This window comes from Camelina sativa, chromosome 6, assembly GCF_000633955.1.
Source record: "Camelina sativa cultivar DH55 chromosome 6, Cs, whole genome shotgun sequence".
Classification (NCBI taxonomy): domain Eukaryota; kingdom Viridiplantae; phylum Streptophyta; class Magnoliopsida; order Brassicales; family Brassicaceae; genus Camelina; species Camelina sativa.
Window position 1 is genome coordinate 15351027 of NC_025690.1, and position 14048 is coordinate 15365074.

At 35.4% G+C, this 14048-nt stretch overlaps 3 protein-coding genes and 1 pseudogene across 5 annotated transcripts; all 4 read right to left on the reverse strand.

Moving 5' to 3' along the window:
- LOC104791532 (cell division protein FtsZ homolog 2-2, chloroplastic-like) lies at positions 30 to 3187 on the reverse strand. 2 transcript variants are annotated; one of them, XM_010517448.2, is made up of 8 exons: positions 3005 to 3187; positions 1915 to 2619; positions 1517 to 1816; positions 1348 to 1438; positions 853 to 977; positions 610 to 702; positions 469 to 534; positions 30 to 371 (listed from the first exon to the last, which is right to left on the reverse strand). In XM_010517448.2, the coding sequence occupies exons 2-8, from the start codon at positions 2542 to 2544 to the stop codon at positions 249 to 251; spliced, it is 1428 nt and encodes a 475-aa protein (XP_010515750.1). In that variant the 5' UTR covers positions 2545 to 2619; positions 3005 to 3187; the 3' UTR covers positions 30 to 248. The 2 variants fall into 2 exon arrangements, with proteins under 2 accessions (XP_010515750.1, XP_010515749.1); XM_010517447.2 differs by having other exon boundaries at positions 30 to 374; positions 3005 to 3186.
- LOC104791533 (protein YIPF5 homolog) lies at positions 3908 to 4965 on the reverse strand. Its single transcript, XM_010517449.2, has one exon. The coding sequence runs from the start codon at positions 4895 to 4897 to the stop codon at positions 4130 to 4132; it is 768 nt and encodes a 255-aa protein (XP_010515751.1). The 5' UTR covers positions 4898 to 4965; the 3' UTR covers positions 3908 to 4129.
- On the reverse strand, positions 9753 to 11473 carry LOC104791534 (protein LITTLE ZIPPER 3-like). 2 transcript variants are annotated; one of them, XR_768920.2, is made up of 2 exons: positions 11209 to 11473; positions 9753 to 10322 (listed from the first exon to the last, which is right to left on the reverse strand). XR_768920.2 is itself a non-coding variant. In XM_019226942.1 (2 exons), the coding sequence occupies exon 2, from the start codon at positions 10305 to 10307 to the stop codon at positions 10107 to 10109; it is 201 nt and encodes a 66-aa protein (XP_019082487.1). In that variant the 5' UTR covers positions 10308 to 10322; positions 10734 to 11175; the 3' UTR covers positions 9753 to 10106. The 2 variants fall into 2 exon arrangements, 1 of the variants encoding a protein (XP_019082487.1); XM_019226942.1 differs by lacking the exon at positions 11209 to 11473 and adding an exon at positions 10734 to 11175.
- The window catches only part of LOC104791535, a 3853-nt pseudogene continuing 3556 nt past the window's right edge, over positions 13752 to 14048 (reverse strand).

A 14048-nucleotide genomic window follows, 5' to 3' on the forward strand; every position in this document is an offset into this window, starting at 1 on the left:
AAAATCAGTATGTAGAAGCAAAGTAGACAAATGAAACTTTTATCCATCCATTTATCCAATTGCAAATATACTACATGGTAAACTCTTGAAACAAGTGTGACAGAGACCGAGGTATATAAATAGCATTTTTATGAGTACACATTATTGTTATTTGTATATAATCAACAATAAAACATTTCTAACACCTATTAAAGAATCACCAGACAACTTACTAACCCACCATTCGTATAAAGTGATCAAAAGTGGGTCTAGAGTCGAGGATAGCGACAGCGACCTTTCTTCTTCAAGAACTCTGGGATCTCTATGGAACTGCCTTCAGTGAAAGATGAAGAAGGTCGTCTCGTTACTCCCATTGATGCATCCGCTTGTGTCTTCTGTAATTTCAGAGTTTGTAAATATCACCATCGAATTCTTGTAAGATGTAAGAATCAAGTACGTTGTGTGTCAGAGGAAGACTAGTGAATATACCTGAAGTGGCCTCCCTTCCCCTTCTTCTTGGCGTTTGAAGCCGGTTGCTATTAGAGTAATACTTATCTGACAGCAAGAAAAAGTTTGGTATCTCAGAGATTATATAAGTTAGATCAAAATCCAAGAAAAAAGAATACTTACTTGACCACTATAGGATGGATCTACCACAGCGCCAAATATAAGGTTGGCTGTTGGATCAACGAGGTCGTAAATCACTTCTGCAGCAGCATTTACCTGCAAATCGTTTCCCCAAGATTCAAAGTAAGCATCACAGTATCATAAATAACATGGGATTGCAGCTTTGTTCTGAAACTTTTCCAGGGAAGAAACCAAGGGATATCTAGGACAGGATATGGACTTGAAACGTAGAGAGGGAGAAAGAACCTCGAATAGTGTTAAGTCACTTCCACCGGTTATGTTCCAAACAATTCCAGTGGCTCTTTCAATGCCAATATCTAACAAAGGTGATTGTATCGCGTTTAATGCAGCATCTCTTGCTCGTGTCTTTCCTGCTCGAATAACAGCTTAGCATGAAAGAGTGAACATGATGAATGCTACCAAAACATTGCACCCAAATAGTTCAAGTTTAGGATTTCCCTGAATATATCACAATACACATATGGTGTGGAACTGTCATTAGGTAATTTTCAGTATACCAAACATTATTAGACTGGTTCCTTTGTCACGGTTAAAGCACACCAAATCTGTAGTCCAATTAATCTACTCAGCTACATCAATAGTACATATGGATATAACGTCACCTATACAAGTCATGGGGTTCTTTAACCTGCCTTCTAACCAAAATTGCCCTTTCTTACTAAGTAACCCTGCAGGCTGCAGCAAATAGAGCTTTGAATCTAAAGACCACTGCACTCTTACCAGTTGCAGTTCCTATTCCCATCAATGAGGAACCTGCATTTGCCATTATAGCCCTCACATCAGCAAAATCCACATTGACCAATCCAGGAATCTGCAATGCAATGTCAGCTGTTAGACATTTTATACAAACAAGGATGCCAAAGGGAACAGATACATTACAAAGCCATACCGTAATGATATCTGATATCCCACGGACTCCTTGACGAAGTATATCATCTGCCAGATTAAATGCTTCTGTAACTGGAGTAGACTGAGAAACTGCTGCGAGTAACTTGTCATTTGGAATAACAATGAGAGTATCAACATTCTCTCTGAGGGCTGAAATCCCTTCCTGAGCCTGGACTGCTCTTCTCCGTCCCTCAAAAGAGAAAGGCGTAGTGACAATACCAACCGTCAAGATACCCATAGCTTTTGCAACCCCTGCAATAATAGGAGCCCCGCCAGTGCCAGTTCCACCACCCATTCCAGCCTATCAAAATAACAAAAAAAAATTAGCCAGCTAATCCTCAAGCAGTGAACATAAAGATCTGATCTTACAGTAAGAAAAAGTAATAGTGATAGACATACAGTGACAAAAACCATATCCGAACCATAAAGAGCTTCTTCAATAGCTGTTTTGCTTTCAGTGGCAGCATTCATTCCAATCTCTGGATTCCCACCAGCACCTAAACCCCTAGTCAACTCTTTCCCAATCTGTAACCTATTGTCTGGGAAAACAGGAGACATCCTCATTGCTTGAATATCTGTATTCACAATCCAAAACTCAACACCAACCATCTCACTCTCAATCATGCGATTCACAGCGTTTGAACCACCACCTCCAACGCCTATAACTTTAATCCGGGCCTCATTGTAAGTGTTTGGAGTAGATAACTCATCAGAATCCTCAGTGATGGGTCCACTGGTAGTAACTTCTTTTCTTGGATTGAGCATTGATATCTCAGGGTGGAGATTCAAGAACGAATCTTGGCTTTGGAAATGGCTAGGACTATGAGAATTCAAAGAGTTCCTGATTGAAAATGACTCTGATTTATGAGCAGCAGCAGCAACAACTACACGGTTTCTTGTACCTTCAGTCATTCTTAAGCAACCAGCTCCTCTGGTGCCTAGATGAGTCTCAGGTAATACACTTTTTCTAAGAACAGTGAGAACCCGAGAATCCGGAGGAGTTAAACAGGGGGAAACATAAGCTGCCATGTTGAGACCACAGAACCAACTAATCTTTTTTTGTCTAAAACTCCAATAGAACGGCCGGTTTATGCTAACACAGACCTGTTCAAGAGACGAGAAGTCAACCTTTAAGTCCTTAAATTGGTATTTGTATCCTACACTACTGTAATCGGAACCCCAGTTGCATCTGGATCAAGTTTATAGAAGCTAAGGTACACTTATAAATGAACAATTAGAGATTAAGCGATTACAAAGATCAATGAAACGATTCGTTTGTCATTCACAACCTTTTTAATCGAGAGCAAAATGTAAATTCAGTAGTGCTTCAATTTTTAAAAGCATCAATTTTTGAATCAGAAAGATAACAATTTGCTCGCAGTGCTATTACAAAAACACGAAATTGAAGATGGCGAGAATTCCAAAGTTTTGTAAGACAGTACACGAATACAAAAATACACATGAAACAATGTAAAGAGAGCAAGAGAACCTTCGAGTAGTAGTAGTAGCAGCAGCAGCATAAGAATTTTGAAAAATCTGAATTTGGAGAGCTTACAAAGAGGAAAAAGATGGAAACTACAATGGGAGGGTTTTTTGGTGTTTTCTGGGCTTTGGAATCTTCTTTCTCAATCACATAAATAAATGGGATTATGAATTTTGATTTTGCTGTAAATTTTTTTTTTTTTTTTTTTTTTTTTTTTTTTCAGGGNCAAATTGATTTTGTTCCTAATCTGTTTCAGAAACACACAAATTCATCTGGTTCAGTTGGCAAGTGTGTAAAACGTTGGCCGACCCTGACGGGAAGAGGATGAAGACAAAATAAAAAATTTAAGGTTTTAAGAGATATGGACCTCAAATTCTCTATTAATGCCCATTTCATTTTTCGGGCCTTATTAAAGATTTAAACATGTAACTGTTGACCGGCATGTTTGACGTAAGTCCGATTCGAGTTAAATCAGAACTCATAAGTTCATAACTGTTGTTAAAACAATATACCCAACAAGACTCTCTCATTACAGCCTCCTTTCCTGAAGTTATAAGCACAGTCCAAATTTCACCTCCATACTTCATACCCTGAAACCTTAACAACATATTCAAGCCAACACACTCTTATCTTTCTCCAATTGCTATAGAAATTGCGCTGATGATGAAAAGTTGATCTCTAACAGTTTCTCTCACCTATAGAACTATGTCAAACCAAACTACTCTCACTTGTATATCAGCGTAGTTGAAGCAACCTAAGTGCTAAATGTATAAATAAGACATGTGTTCTGACTTCTTCTCTGATTGCAAATGACTTTCATCAAACTAGAAACATTATAAACTCCTCGGGAAATCTACACTAAAACTACATTAGTATAACACATGTATGCTCATTCTTAGCATCACCATATCCAATTCAAAGAACAATTCATGGCAAGAAGCTGTCAAAGAGAAATACAAAAGGATGAAAAGATCCGAGATTTCAACAGTAACTTCCTCTAACGTTATAAAAAAAAACCTTTACAATGTCTCAGCTATTTCACCACAAACACTTGTAAGATTTCAACATTAAGCTACATGGTAATGGCACCAGAATGTTGAACAAATCTATCAATATTATGCAAACAACGAATCAAAAGATAACGAGAAGCGTAAACAAAGTATAGATCAAGAAACAGGCGTAAGAAATCAAACCACGGTGCTCTTCTCCACCGTCAGCAAGAGAAACCACAAGATTAGAGCAAGCCCTAGTAGCCCACAACACAAACGCCGCAGCGATCACAAACCTAACCGGACCTGCACCTTGTGGGACGAACAACGACACCGCAGACAACATCACAACGGGAAGCAGAGAGTAACCAACTAAGCTCGTACAAGTGTGAAGATTAAGATTCCCATTTCGACCAGCAAGCATATTGAAGACAATGTACAAGAAGATAGAGGAAACAACAACCCAACCAAGTATAACACCAAACTGAATCTTCCCAGCGAGCAATTGAAATAGGCAAAGCGCAAGGTATAAGAAGATCGGACCAGAGAGATCTGAATCTTTATGAACAGTCTTATTAATCCGGAAAGGGTTAAGAATCGATCTAGTCTTCTTCCAGATTTGATCTGGACGAATACCGAGTTCGTCGAGTAGAGGCTCCTCATCTTCGAACGAAGCGTAACCGCCTCCACCGAACGATGAAGAAGAAGCGATCGTTCCACCGAATGGTCCAGCTGGCGTTGACGCGGCGGCGGATGCGGCGTCAAAGGACATGAATGGGATTGAAGATGAAACGGAGGAAGGACGTGGTGGTTGGAAAGGAGCTGTGGGTACTCGGCGTTGTTGGAAATTTGCTCCGGCCGTAGATCCGCCGGCGAAATCAACCGGTGGAACTGCGAACTCCTTTGTCATCGTCCTTTCCTCAAAAATTTCAGATCTCGAATTTGAGAAAAGGGATTCGAATGTTACTGTTTTCTCAATTGAATCCGTCGGAGAAATTGAAATTAATCGGATCCGACGAAACTATCCACGTTACTAGTTATTTGGGCCTTACAGGCTTTGTTGTAGCCCATTAACTAATGGTTTTGTCTCAATAAGTGAATAACCCATGTATATTGCTTTAACTACTGATTAATTAAATCTAGGATATGAGAATATTGTGTATTCTGCCATGAAATTTTTCATGGATGTCACTTTCGTTTTTTGCTTCTCCTGCCTGCCACTGATACACTGCAGAAAGATCTCTTTATCTTCCGATCGATTTGTTCTTAAAATTAAAGAAAATAATTTTAATTAAAGAAAACAATTATTAAAAAAAATATTTTAATCACTTCGTAAACCCAACTCCTTCATATTCTCTTTTCAAAAAGAGAAATCTTTCTCTCGAAGCCTCAATTGCTCCAAGTCTCTTTCTTCTTTGTCTCTTCTTTCTTGTGGAACATCCGCCAATGCCCGCCGTCGTACGTGTTGATGATGAATTACTTAATATAGTCGCTTCTACGATCGAATCCTCCGCTTCTTCCGCATCCAACCGCCGAAGTCGGTGACACAGGGGAACCGTCTTCCGAACCCGACCCTTGTATTTAAGATAATTTTTGCTTTGTTTTTTTTTAATTTTTTAGGAAATCTAAAAAACGTGATTGAAAGTCTTCCTCGTTTTAGTGTGCGAGTGGAAGATGCCGAGATTTTAAGCGATGGAGAGCCAAGGGCCGCTACCGCCTCTCCCAGGTTTGTCTGTGTTTAATTGCTTCGAATTCTCATTAGAGCCGCGTACTTCGTCTAGGTTTGAAAACTGATCAGATAGACTAGTTAATAGATGCACTTTTTTTTGTCCACCAAATTATGAAAATAAGCCGATAGACCACATATTTGGTAGCCCTATATGTAGATCCGATTTTTTTTGTCCACCCACTGTTTGTATCATGATAGACCGTTGACTTACTGGTAGACAACCATCAGAACATGGTCCTTGTCCACCTTTGCGTTTTAACAAAAATCCGTCTTCTGACCTAAGATCCGACTTTGTATGTCCACCCACTGTATTTATCACGATAGACCATTAACTTACGGATAGAAAATCATCAGAACATGTCTTTGTTCACCTTTGCATTTTAACATCATTATGTCTTCGGTAACTCACAAGTTACCAAATGTGCAGGGTTGATGGGGCGATGGACGACATCCACCAAGAGAGGTTTTTGTCTACCATTACTTGTCCACCTAATTTACTTATGTGGTCTTTCTTAGACCAAATGTCTACCGTTACTTGTCTACTTAAATTACTTATGTCGCTCCTTATTATGTTTCCAATGCAGGTCTGATGACCACGCTGGATCTGGGTATGTTATGCCTCCGGAGGACCAGTTTGTAACTGACAATGATGTGTCCATGGTGGACCAGAGAAGACAGACTAGGTAGATGTCCACCCTATGATGGACCATTTTCAACTTTCGCCGAAACCACTCATTGGCTGATGAAAATTGTTGTCATTCGTTGAACATGTTGGGTGAAGTGTTTGGGGATAAGTCGAATTCCAAACAGATCGACATCCTCCAGGAGATGGTCGCAGAGTAAGTGCTGGGTAAACAGACTTTAAGGCTTTTGTTCAGCGATTCCCACCTCTTACCACACACCCAAAATCCAACCGCCCAACATCTGCTCTTGTTTTGTACACTTTAATTTATGTCCTTGTCCTTCTCTTTTGCAGTTGGGTTTTTCATTAGGAAATTTGGATACTGAGTATCATCATCTGGTGAATATGTCCATCCAATGCGATGGACATATAGTTATGTTGGTTTTGTTGTCTTCCCCGATTATGTCTACCCTATTATTTTAGTCGGAAGATTGTATTGCTTTGCTGTTTTAGTCCACCTTTTATCTTACTCGAGGGACATGTATTCATGTTTTTTAGGTCATATGTTATCTGGTTGTACAACGAATGAAGGTGTTTGGCTCTTTTATCGTTTATCTTTTATCTTTTACACAAGTTAATGGTGGTAGACATTCTAATCCGATACACATTATAATTAGGATATACAAAAAAACAAAGTCAATAGAAATAAAACCGACAAACTTACAATCCAAATAGACATAACAAAGTCAATAGACATTACAAGTTAGATAGACATAATAAATCTGATAGACATTATTAACGATAGACATAACAAAATACAGTATAAATCTTAATTATCAGTTAGACATGTCTACCGAGACTAAAAGTAGACATAATACAACCGATAGACAATAAAAAAACAGACTCTTCCAACCTAAAATACAAAAAGACTCTTCCAGCTTACATTCATGGAAGCCACCTGGAAAATAGTTCAGTAGCATGTGTTGAACAATCAACCATGTTTCTGTTTCTAAAAGGTAATACCCATCCCAAACACCTACATTCTCCCTTTGTAACCGACCATATTAAATGCAAATACATACCTCTGCTTTTCCGACAACCAACTCCACCTTCTTTCACCTACTATTTTCTTCAGATCTGTTTTTGTTTAGGAAATGTTAGCCTAAAAAATGGCAGCATTAACTCCAATAAACTCCTTTTAGCAAAAGAAAAATTGTAATTGTCTGTCCATCACGCCATTAATGCATGTCCAATCATAATTAATATCTTCAATTTCGAATTCCCCGCCACATATTTTCGTCAATAAAACGAGAGGGCATTTTGGTCTTTTCATTCTATTGGTGCCTCACAGAAGTGGCATTTTAACGAGAGGAACCAAAAAATGGCATTTAGAACAAATTTTCAACAGAAAATGGCATAATCAATGAAATTCTCTTTAATTAATTATATGATTATGTTATCAACAAAGTTGTTGTAATATAGTAGTTAGTATTCCCGCCTGTCATGCGGGTGACCCGGATTCGATCCCTGCCAACGGCGAACTCTTTTTATATTTAAACACCATTTTAGTTTTGAGTCATTTTAGAGAGGAACACACATGTATTCAAAGTTGTCTTTTAGCTTCTAAATGTATTCGAAGTTGCCACTTGCCAACAACAAAAGAAATCAAAGTAATAATTTCTTCTCTAATCTTTAAAGTATTGTGTAGTTTTGTTCTGTTTTTGTTTTTATTTTGTGTTGTCGTCAGAGTTGTAGTTTTACTCCGAAGAGCAAAGTTAGAGAGGAACACATGCAAAAATATAATTGCATTTGGTTGAGGGTCAAAGATATTGTAGTATTTGTACATCGTCATCGTAACTCTAAGCCTATAACATTAATATCCGATATCATTACCTTATAGGTCTCTCAGTTCATAAAATAACATAGTAATGAGAAAAATATAATAATGATTGTAGAAATTGAAAAAACCAAAGGTCCATAATTAATTCTGACGTCAGATGATGATGCCTTCCTTGCATGGTCTTCCAAAGAGATTTTGAGTAATCATAAAACGGACATCTCTAAAATTAAGATTTCAAAGTTGACTTCGAGTTTTGCCTTGTTCCTATGATTTATGATGATGATGATTCGAATTCATTTCAGCCAATTGTATCATGATGGTTCTTCTTGGCCTCGATATTTAATTTTCATACAAACACTTGAGTTCGATGCGACATCTTTCTTGTTATATTTTCTCTAACACATTTTGAAGAACATACCAAACATTAGTAGCTAGTATTGTGATTTGGTACACATAAAGTCATAAACCAATTGCCATTAAAATATCATGTCTTAGATTTAATAAACTAATGGTGAAATCTAGACTCAAACATCAAGGATACACTCCAAATTGGTATGTCAATAATTTAATCAAAGCCAATATAAAAAGTTTATGAAACCAATTATGGTAGTCCAAAATCCAAATACTAAAATGTCAAATGAAATGCAAAAAAAAGTATATTTATAATCTGATATATTATTGAAGATGTGAAACGCTGTGACTTGATGTTTAAGGGAGTAGGAGTAGAAAATACAGAAGTCAAAAATAAGATCAGAACTCGTAGTTTAAGTTTTTTCAAACAAAAATGAATAGTCCTTTGACTAATAAAATTAGTAGGGAGGGTGATGACGTCACATAGAATCCGAATGAAAAGCCTCTTGTCTCATCTCTGCTGCACAGAGCCGCTTGAATCTCATGACACCTTTCACCTTGTGCTCTCTTTTTCTCTTCTTTCTTTAATAGTATAAAGTATAAACTAGTTTTAAATATTTGGAAAAAGTTAATTAGTTTTTTTCCATATTAAACCTGATATGTGTATAATTCTAGATGACTACGTTTCGTTCTATTTTAGTTTTGAACCTAAATAAATAAACATAAAACTGGGCATTAACAAGTTTAGCTCAACTGCTTAGAGCTATACTATTTTGATACTTAGTAAGTTAGTATTATTGTTGTTGGAGATAAAAGATTTATGCATAGATATGTTACCAATAGTATGATATTATCAACAACTTGTTTGAACCATAAGAATTAAAAATGTTCAGGTGCACATGGCATAATAATTAAATCATTTCAATTTAGGATGTTAGGATAAAACTTTGATCACGTGACTTGAACTTGCTACAACACACTGTAGAGTCTACATTATACTATTATTGAAAATTACGTAATCCTAATTAATATACATAAGTACAGTACAGTAGTGTTTGCTGAATTTGTATCAATTCAACTATTTTAGAGAAAATGGTCAAAGATTTTTTTTTGGGTGTAACGATATAGTTAAGATTTATTCTATCTTATTGAATATTGAATGCTTTTTCTAGGTTCAAGACTATACAAAAATTGAATAACTTGTCCCCAGTAGATTTAACTGATTGATATGGACTTGACAATATTTGATAAATAGAGAGCAAAAGGGTACAAATGTTAGTCCAAGAATCAACCATATCCTAAAGTCCCAAACCCCACACAATAAGATCTTTAATTAACATAGAAAATAGAAACAAAAGTAAAAAATATGACTGAGAAGACTAACAGAGAGACACTGTCTTCTTGTAATAAAACAGAATCTTTCCTTTCATAATAACTACTACAGTACTACTGGATACTAGTTATCTTCCTACATTACACCAAACAAGATAAAACCAAAAAGAAAAAAAAAGGCTGGGTCTTCTTCATTTTTTCCTACGGATTCCCGATCTTTGCTCTAACGTTTTCTTGATTTAAAATCAAGATTGTCCAGAAGCAGAGCTTGATTTGTTGTCATTGTTTGATCCATTAGTGTTCGTAGTTTTGGAGAGTTTCTGTTTGAGCTGAAACAAAAGCTGTTGATTCTCTTGGTTTAGAAGCTCAGCTTTCTTCCTAAGCCTCTCGTTCTCTTTCATTATGTAACAGTTTTCTACATACAACTTCGAGTTTAGCCTCTCCATTTTTTTGCTTTCTTGCTACAAGAAAAAAACAAAACAAAATTATGATGAAAATTTGGAAGAAATAAAACAAAAGAGAAAAAGAGAGTAATAATAATATCAATAAAACCAAAGCTTGTGTTATGATTATTGTTCATGTTAAATCATTACAACACACATGGGTCGTGCAGCTTCACACGTCGGATGTGAATTACATTAGGAGAAAATTATTTGTCGCATTTATTTCGTTTTCATCCTAAAAATGTGAATTTATTTTTTTCCTATTCCTTCTTTTTATGAATTCAATGATCAAAGATAGAAGAACATGATTATAAATTTGTATGGAGGATAAAAAAGATAAAGCTACGAAAGAAAAAATAATTGAAGTAAATAGATAAAAATAAAAACAAGTAATCATGATGATATGCAGTAATTATAAATGTTTTTAACCTCTATGGACAGAGAAGAGTAATGATTATATTTGAAACGCGAGAAAAAAACAGAGTAAGCAACAAAACAAAGATGATGATCGTAGAGATTACAAACTTTATACAAGAAAAAAAAAATCAAACAATTTTTTTTTTCTTTCGGTTGCCTCTATCTCAAAGGAAAGGATAAAGATTAAAACTTTCCATCATTGAGGAAAAATTTAAAAGATAAAAAAAGTTTTGCTATTAAAAAAAAAAGAAAGAAAATAATGAGTTTGTCTTCACGTTAGTTCTACGTGTGACGTTACTACATATACATCTATTATCTTTACGTATGAACACAAAAGCAATATAGTAAAGCACGAGAACGAAACAAACAGAGCATTTTGATAAGAACCCAACTTGTGGTACACGAGTTTTGGGTGTGAGAACTCACGTAAAGCTTCTAGAAACAAACAAAGAGTAAGAGAGAGGAGAAGAAAAAGAAAAGGTTATACCTTTTGGGAAGGAGTGTTGAGAAGCAGAGTTAATTAACGAAGAAGAAGGAGAGAGACGCTACGTTGTGTGTAAGTGTGGAAGGTAGAGGGACAAAGAGAACAAAGTGAGACACTGTCTGTTATATAGATCCCCAAAAGCTAAAGAGAGAGAGAGAGGGAGAGAAAGAACCTTCTCTCTCCTGACACAACAATCATGCATTGTGTTGTGTTTATGCATATATGGCGGCCGCGAGAAGAGAGAGAGAGAAGAGATTTGTTGTATATTGCGTCATGTGAATGATGATGATTTATTAAAGAGAAAGAAGTTAAAGAGAGAAAAAAAAAAAGAAAAAAAAGGAGTTACTTGCTTGCTTGCTCTTCTTTCGAAATTGATCTTTAGGGATATATTTGTAATTTCCTCACACAAGTCCTCATGGGCTCTTCATCGTATTCATCCTCCAAACAGAAGATTCGTTAGACCGAGGGTACTTTGGTAACGACAATGAAGTGGTCAGCCAGAAAAGAGAAGAAGGGTAAAATTGTCATAATATATAAGAGGATTATGAGAGGCTACGTTATAGAAGGCCATCGACCTCTCTCTAAAAAGAGATTCGCAATGATGGTAAAGATTGGTTCGAACCATCATCCTTCATGATTTCAATTTCAACCGTTTTGGACCATTTTTTTTTAAATGCTCTTTTTTCCTCCTCTTATTTACCCGGTTTGCTCAATATTTGGTTTACACTCCAACCATGCATAATTATGTTTTAGATTGTTTCGATAATACAAATATTTTTCCTTTTATGTGTTACCCTTAAAAAATATTTTTGTCAAACATTCGTAATATAACGGATATTTTTTCCCCCTCTTTTATTATTGTCTCAGCATTCCTTATTTAGATAATATAATTATGATGGGAGAAAAAAGAGAAAGAAATAATGAAGAACAAGAAGAGTGTTTGGACTTTGGGGGGTATAGAACCTACAAAAAACTAATCATGGATCATAAGTGTTGTAGAACGTGAAGTATCTTATAAACAGTGAGGTGGTTGTTTGTGGATGTATTTATTATGAGTCTTTTTTCGTAACTTTACTTTACATGACTCCGTTTAAAACTCGTTCCTTTTGGTATTTGCAAACAAAAAAAAGATGACTAAAAATTTCACGTTATAAATAAAACTACTTTTGCTAGTGTGTGTATATCTATCTTGTACGGCTTCTTTTAAAACTTCTTTCACGGAATAAATTTGAGCAATTGTGTGTTTTTAATGTTGTTTGTAGAAGTTAAACAAAACTGAAAGCACAATTAGTATTAAGGTAGGTGTGTCTTGAAATGGAACTAAAGAAGTGGGTGCACTTACTTACACCAAAGGCAATGATTTTAGAAGTGAGGAGCTTCATTTCTTGCTGGCGTGTGCATTGTCGGTTCTCACCCTCATTGGGTCTATTTTAAACAAGCTGAGCTATCAAATCCCCATGTTTGGCAATTCGATTTGGTGTTGGTTTTATTTATAAAATGAAATGTAAAAGATTATAAAATACTTAAATACATTTGGTTTATCTATATAGCCTACCCGGACTAATTTATCACAAACCAAAAGAAGTTGAAAATTCAAAATAGTTAAATTAAAACCATTGGAGATGGTCTTAATCTCCCCCTATGACTCTATGTAATGTAATAAACTACTAACTTTTTTTTTTTGAAACAGAAAACTACTAATTGTTTGGTAGATAATTCTATTAAATTACATTCGGAGAAAACATACTTCCCTTTTATTAATTGGAATTTTAAATTATGTTCTCCTTTTGCTGATAAGCCTTTCCTCTTTTTTTTTTTTGTCTTTTGAACTTTATTTGTTTTATCGTGGTCGCCATCGTTAAGGTTTAAAGTGCGTTCATATTACACTGCATGCAAACATTATCATTGCACATCTTAGCTTTTAGACGTTAATGTTAAATACATTATTTTATTTTTCTTTTGTTGGGAGGAGTTGAACAGAATACTACAGATCCTTTTCTTATCTTATTTCTTTGCAATGTTAACGTAAAAGAGGACTTGGCAAAAAAGAAAAAAAAAACTACATATACGATTAATTAGATACCACTACACTAGTGCTCCTTTCTTTGCAAGTGATACACATACACATTCTATCGCTTTATTTTCGGGTTGATAACGTAAATTAATAACGTATATTACCTTCAATTTACAAAAGGTGTTATTTCATGTAGTAAAGTCCGACAAAAAATTTAGTCAGAAATTCCAAACAGATAATTGTGGATGTCGTCGCAATTTCGTGGAAAATTGTTCTAGAATCGATCAATGTTATTATATAGTGTATTTTTTATTAAAAAAATGTTTTACTTATTTATTTTACATGTTGGGTCATTTAAGTCATCGTCTTTTAAATGTGGATTATTCACCAAGCACTGTACTGTATATCCAGTTTGATATGAGTCATATGAGTCTATGACTAAGAATTTGAAAACAAATATAAGAATCTAAAAAGGTTGAAAGTAATCAATATAAATATAACAACTTAATATATAAAGTGTTATCATTTTTTGTATGTATTTGTTTATAATTAAAAATTTATCTGTCCTGAATACTCAATAGAATTCATATATGTATTTCAGTAATTTCGATTCACATCGACCTTTAACATATATTATCAATGATGAGGCACATCCTAACAATATGATTCAAGAACAAGAACCGAGACGGTCTAAATATGACAAGATGAATCGGCTAAGAGACTGGTTAACCAAATCGAATCCTTTTTGACCGAGACATCATCGTCGTTCCTCTGCCATTCCCAATGTGCATGAGTCGCATTCTCGACCACCAATTGACCATGCCCAAAA

Coding starts and splice junctions, on each gene's coding strand:
- LOC104791532 (XM_010517447.2), bottom strand. CDS start 2,544: ATGGCAGCTTATGTTTCCCCCTGTTTAACTCCTCCGGATTCTCGGGTT. Junction 978..1,347: donor GGGAATAGGAACTGCAACTG/GTAAGAGTGCAG, acceptor TTATTCGAGCAG/GAAAGACACGAGCAAGAGAT. Junction 375..468: donor GGGAAGGGAGGCCACTTCAG/GTATATTCACTA, acceptor CTGAAATTACAG/AAGACACAAGCGGATGCATC.
- LOC104791533 (XM_010517449.2), bottom strand. CDS start 4,897: ATGACAAAGGAGTTCGCAGTTCCACCGGTTGATTTCGCCGGCGGATCT.
- LOC104791534 (XM_019226942.1), bottom strand. CDS start 10,307: ATGGAGAGGCTAAACTCGAAGTTGTATGTAGAAAACTGTTACATAATG.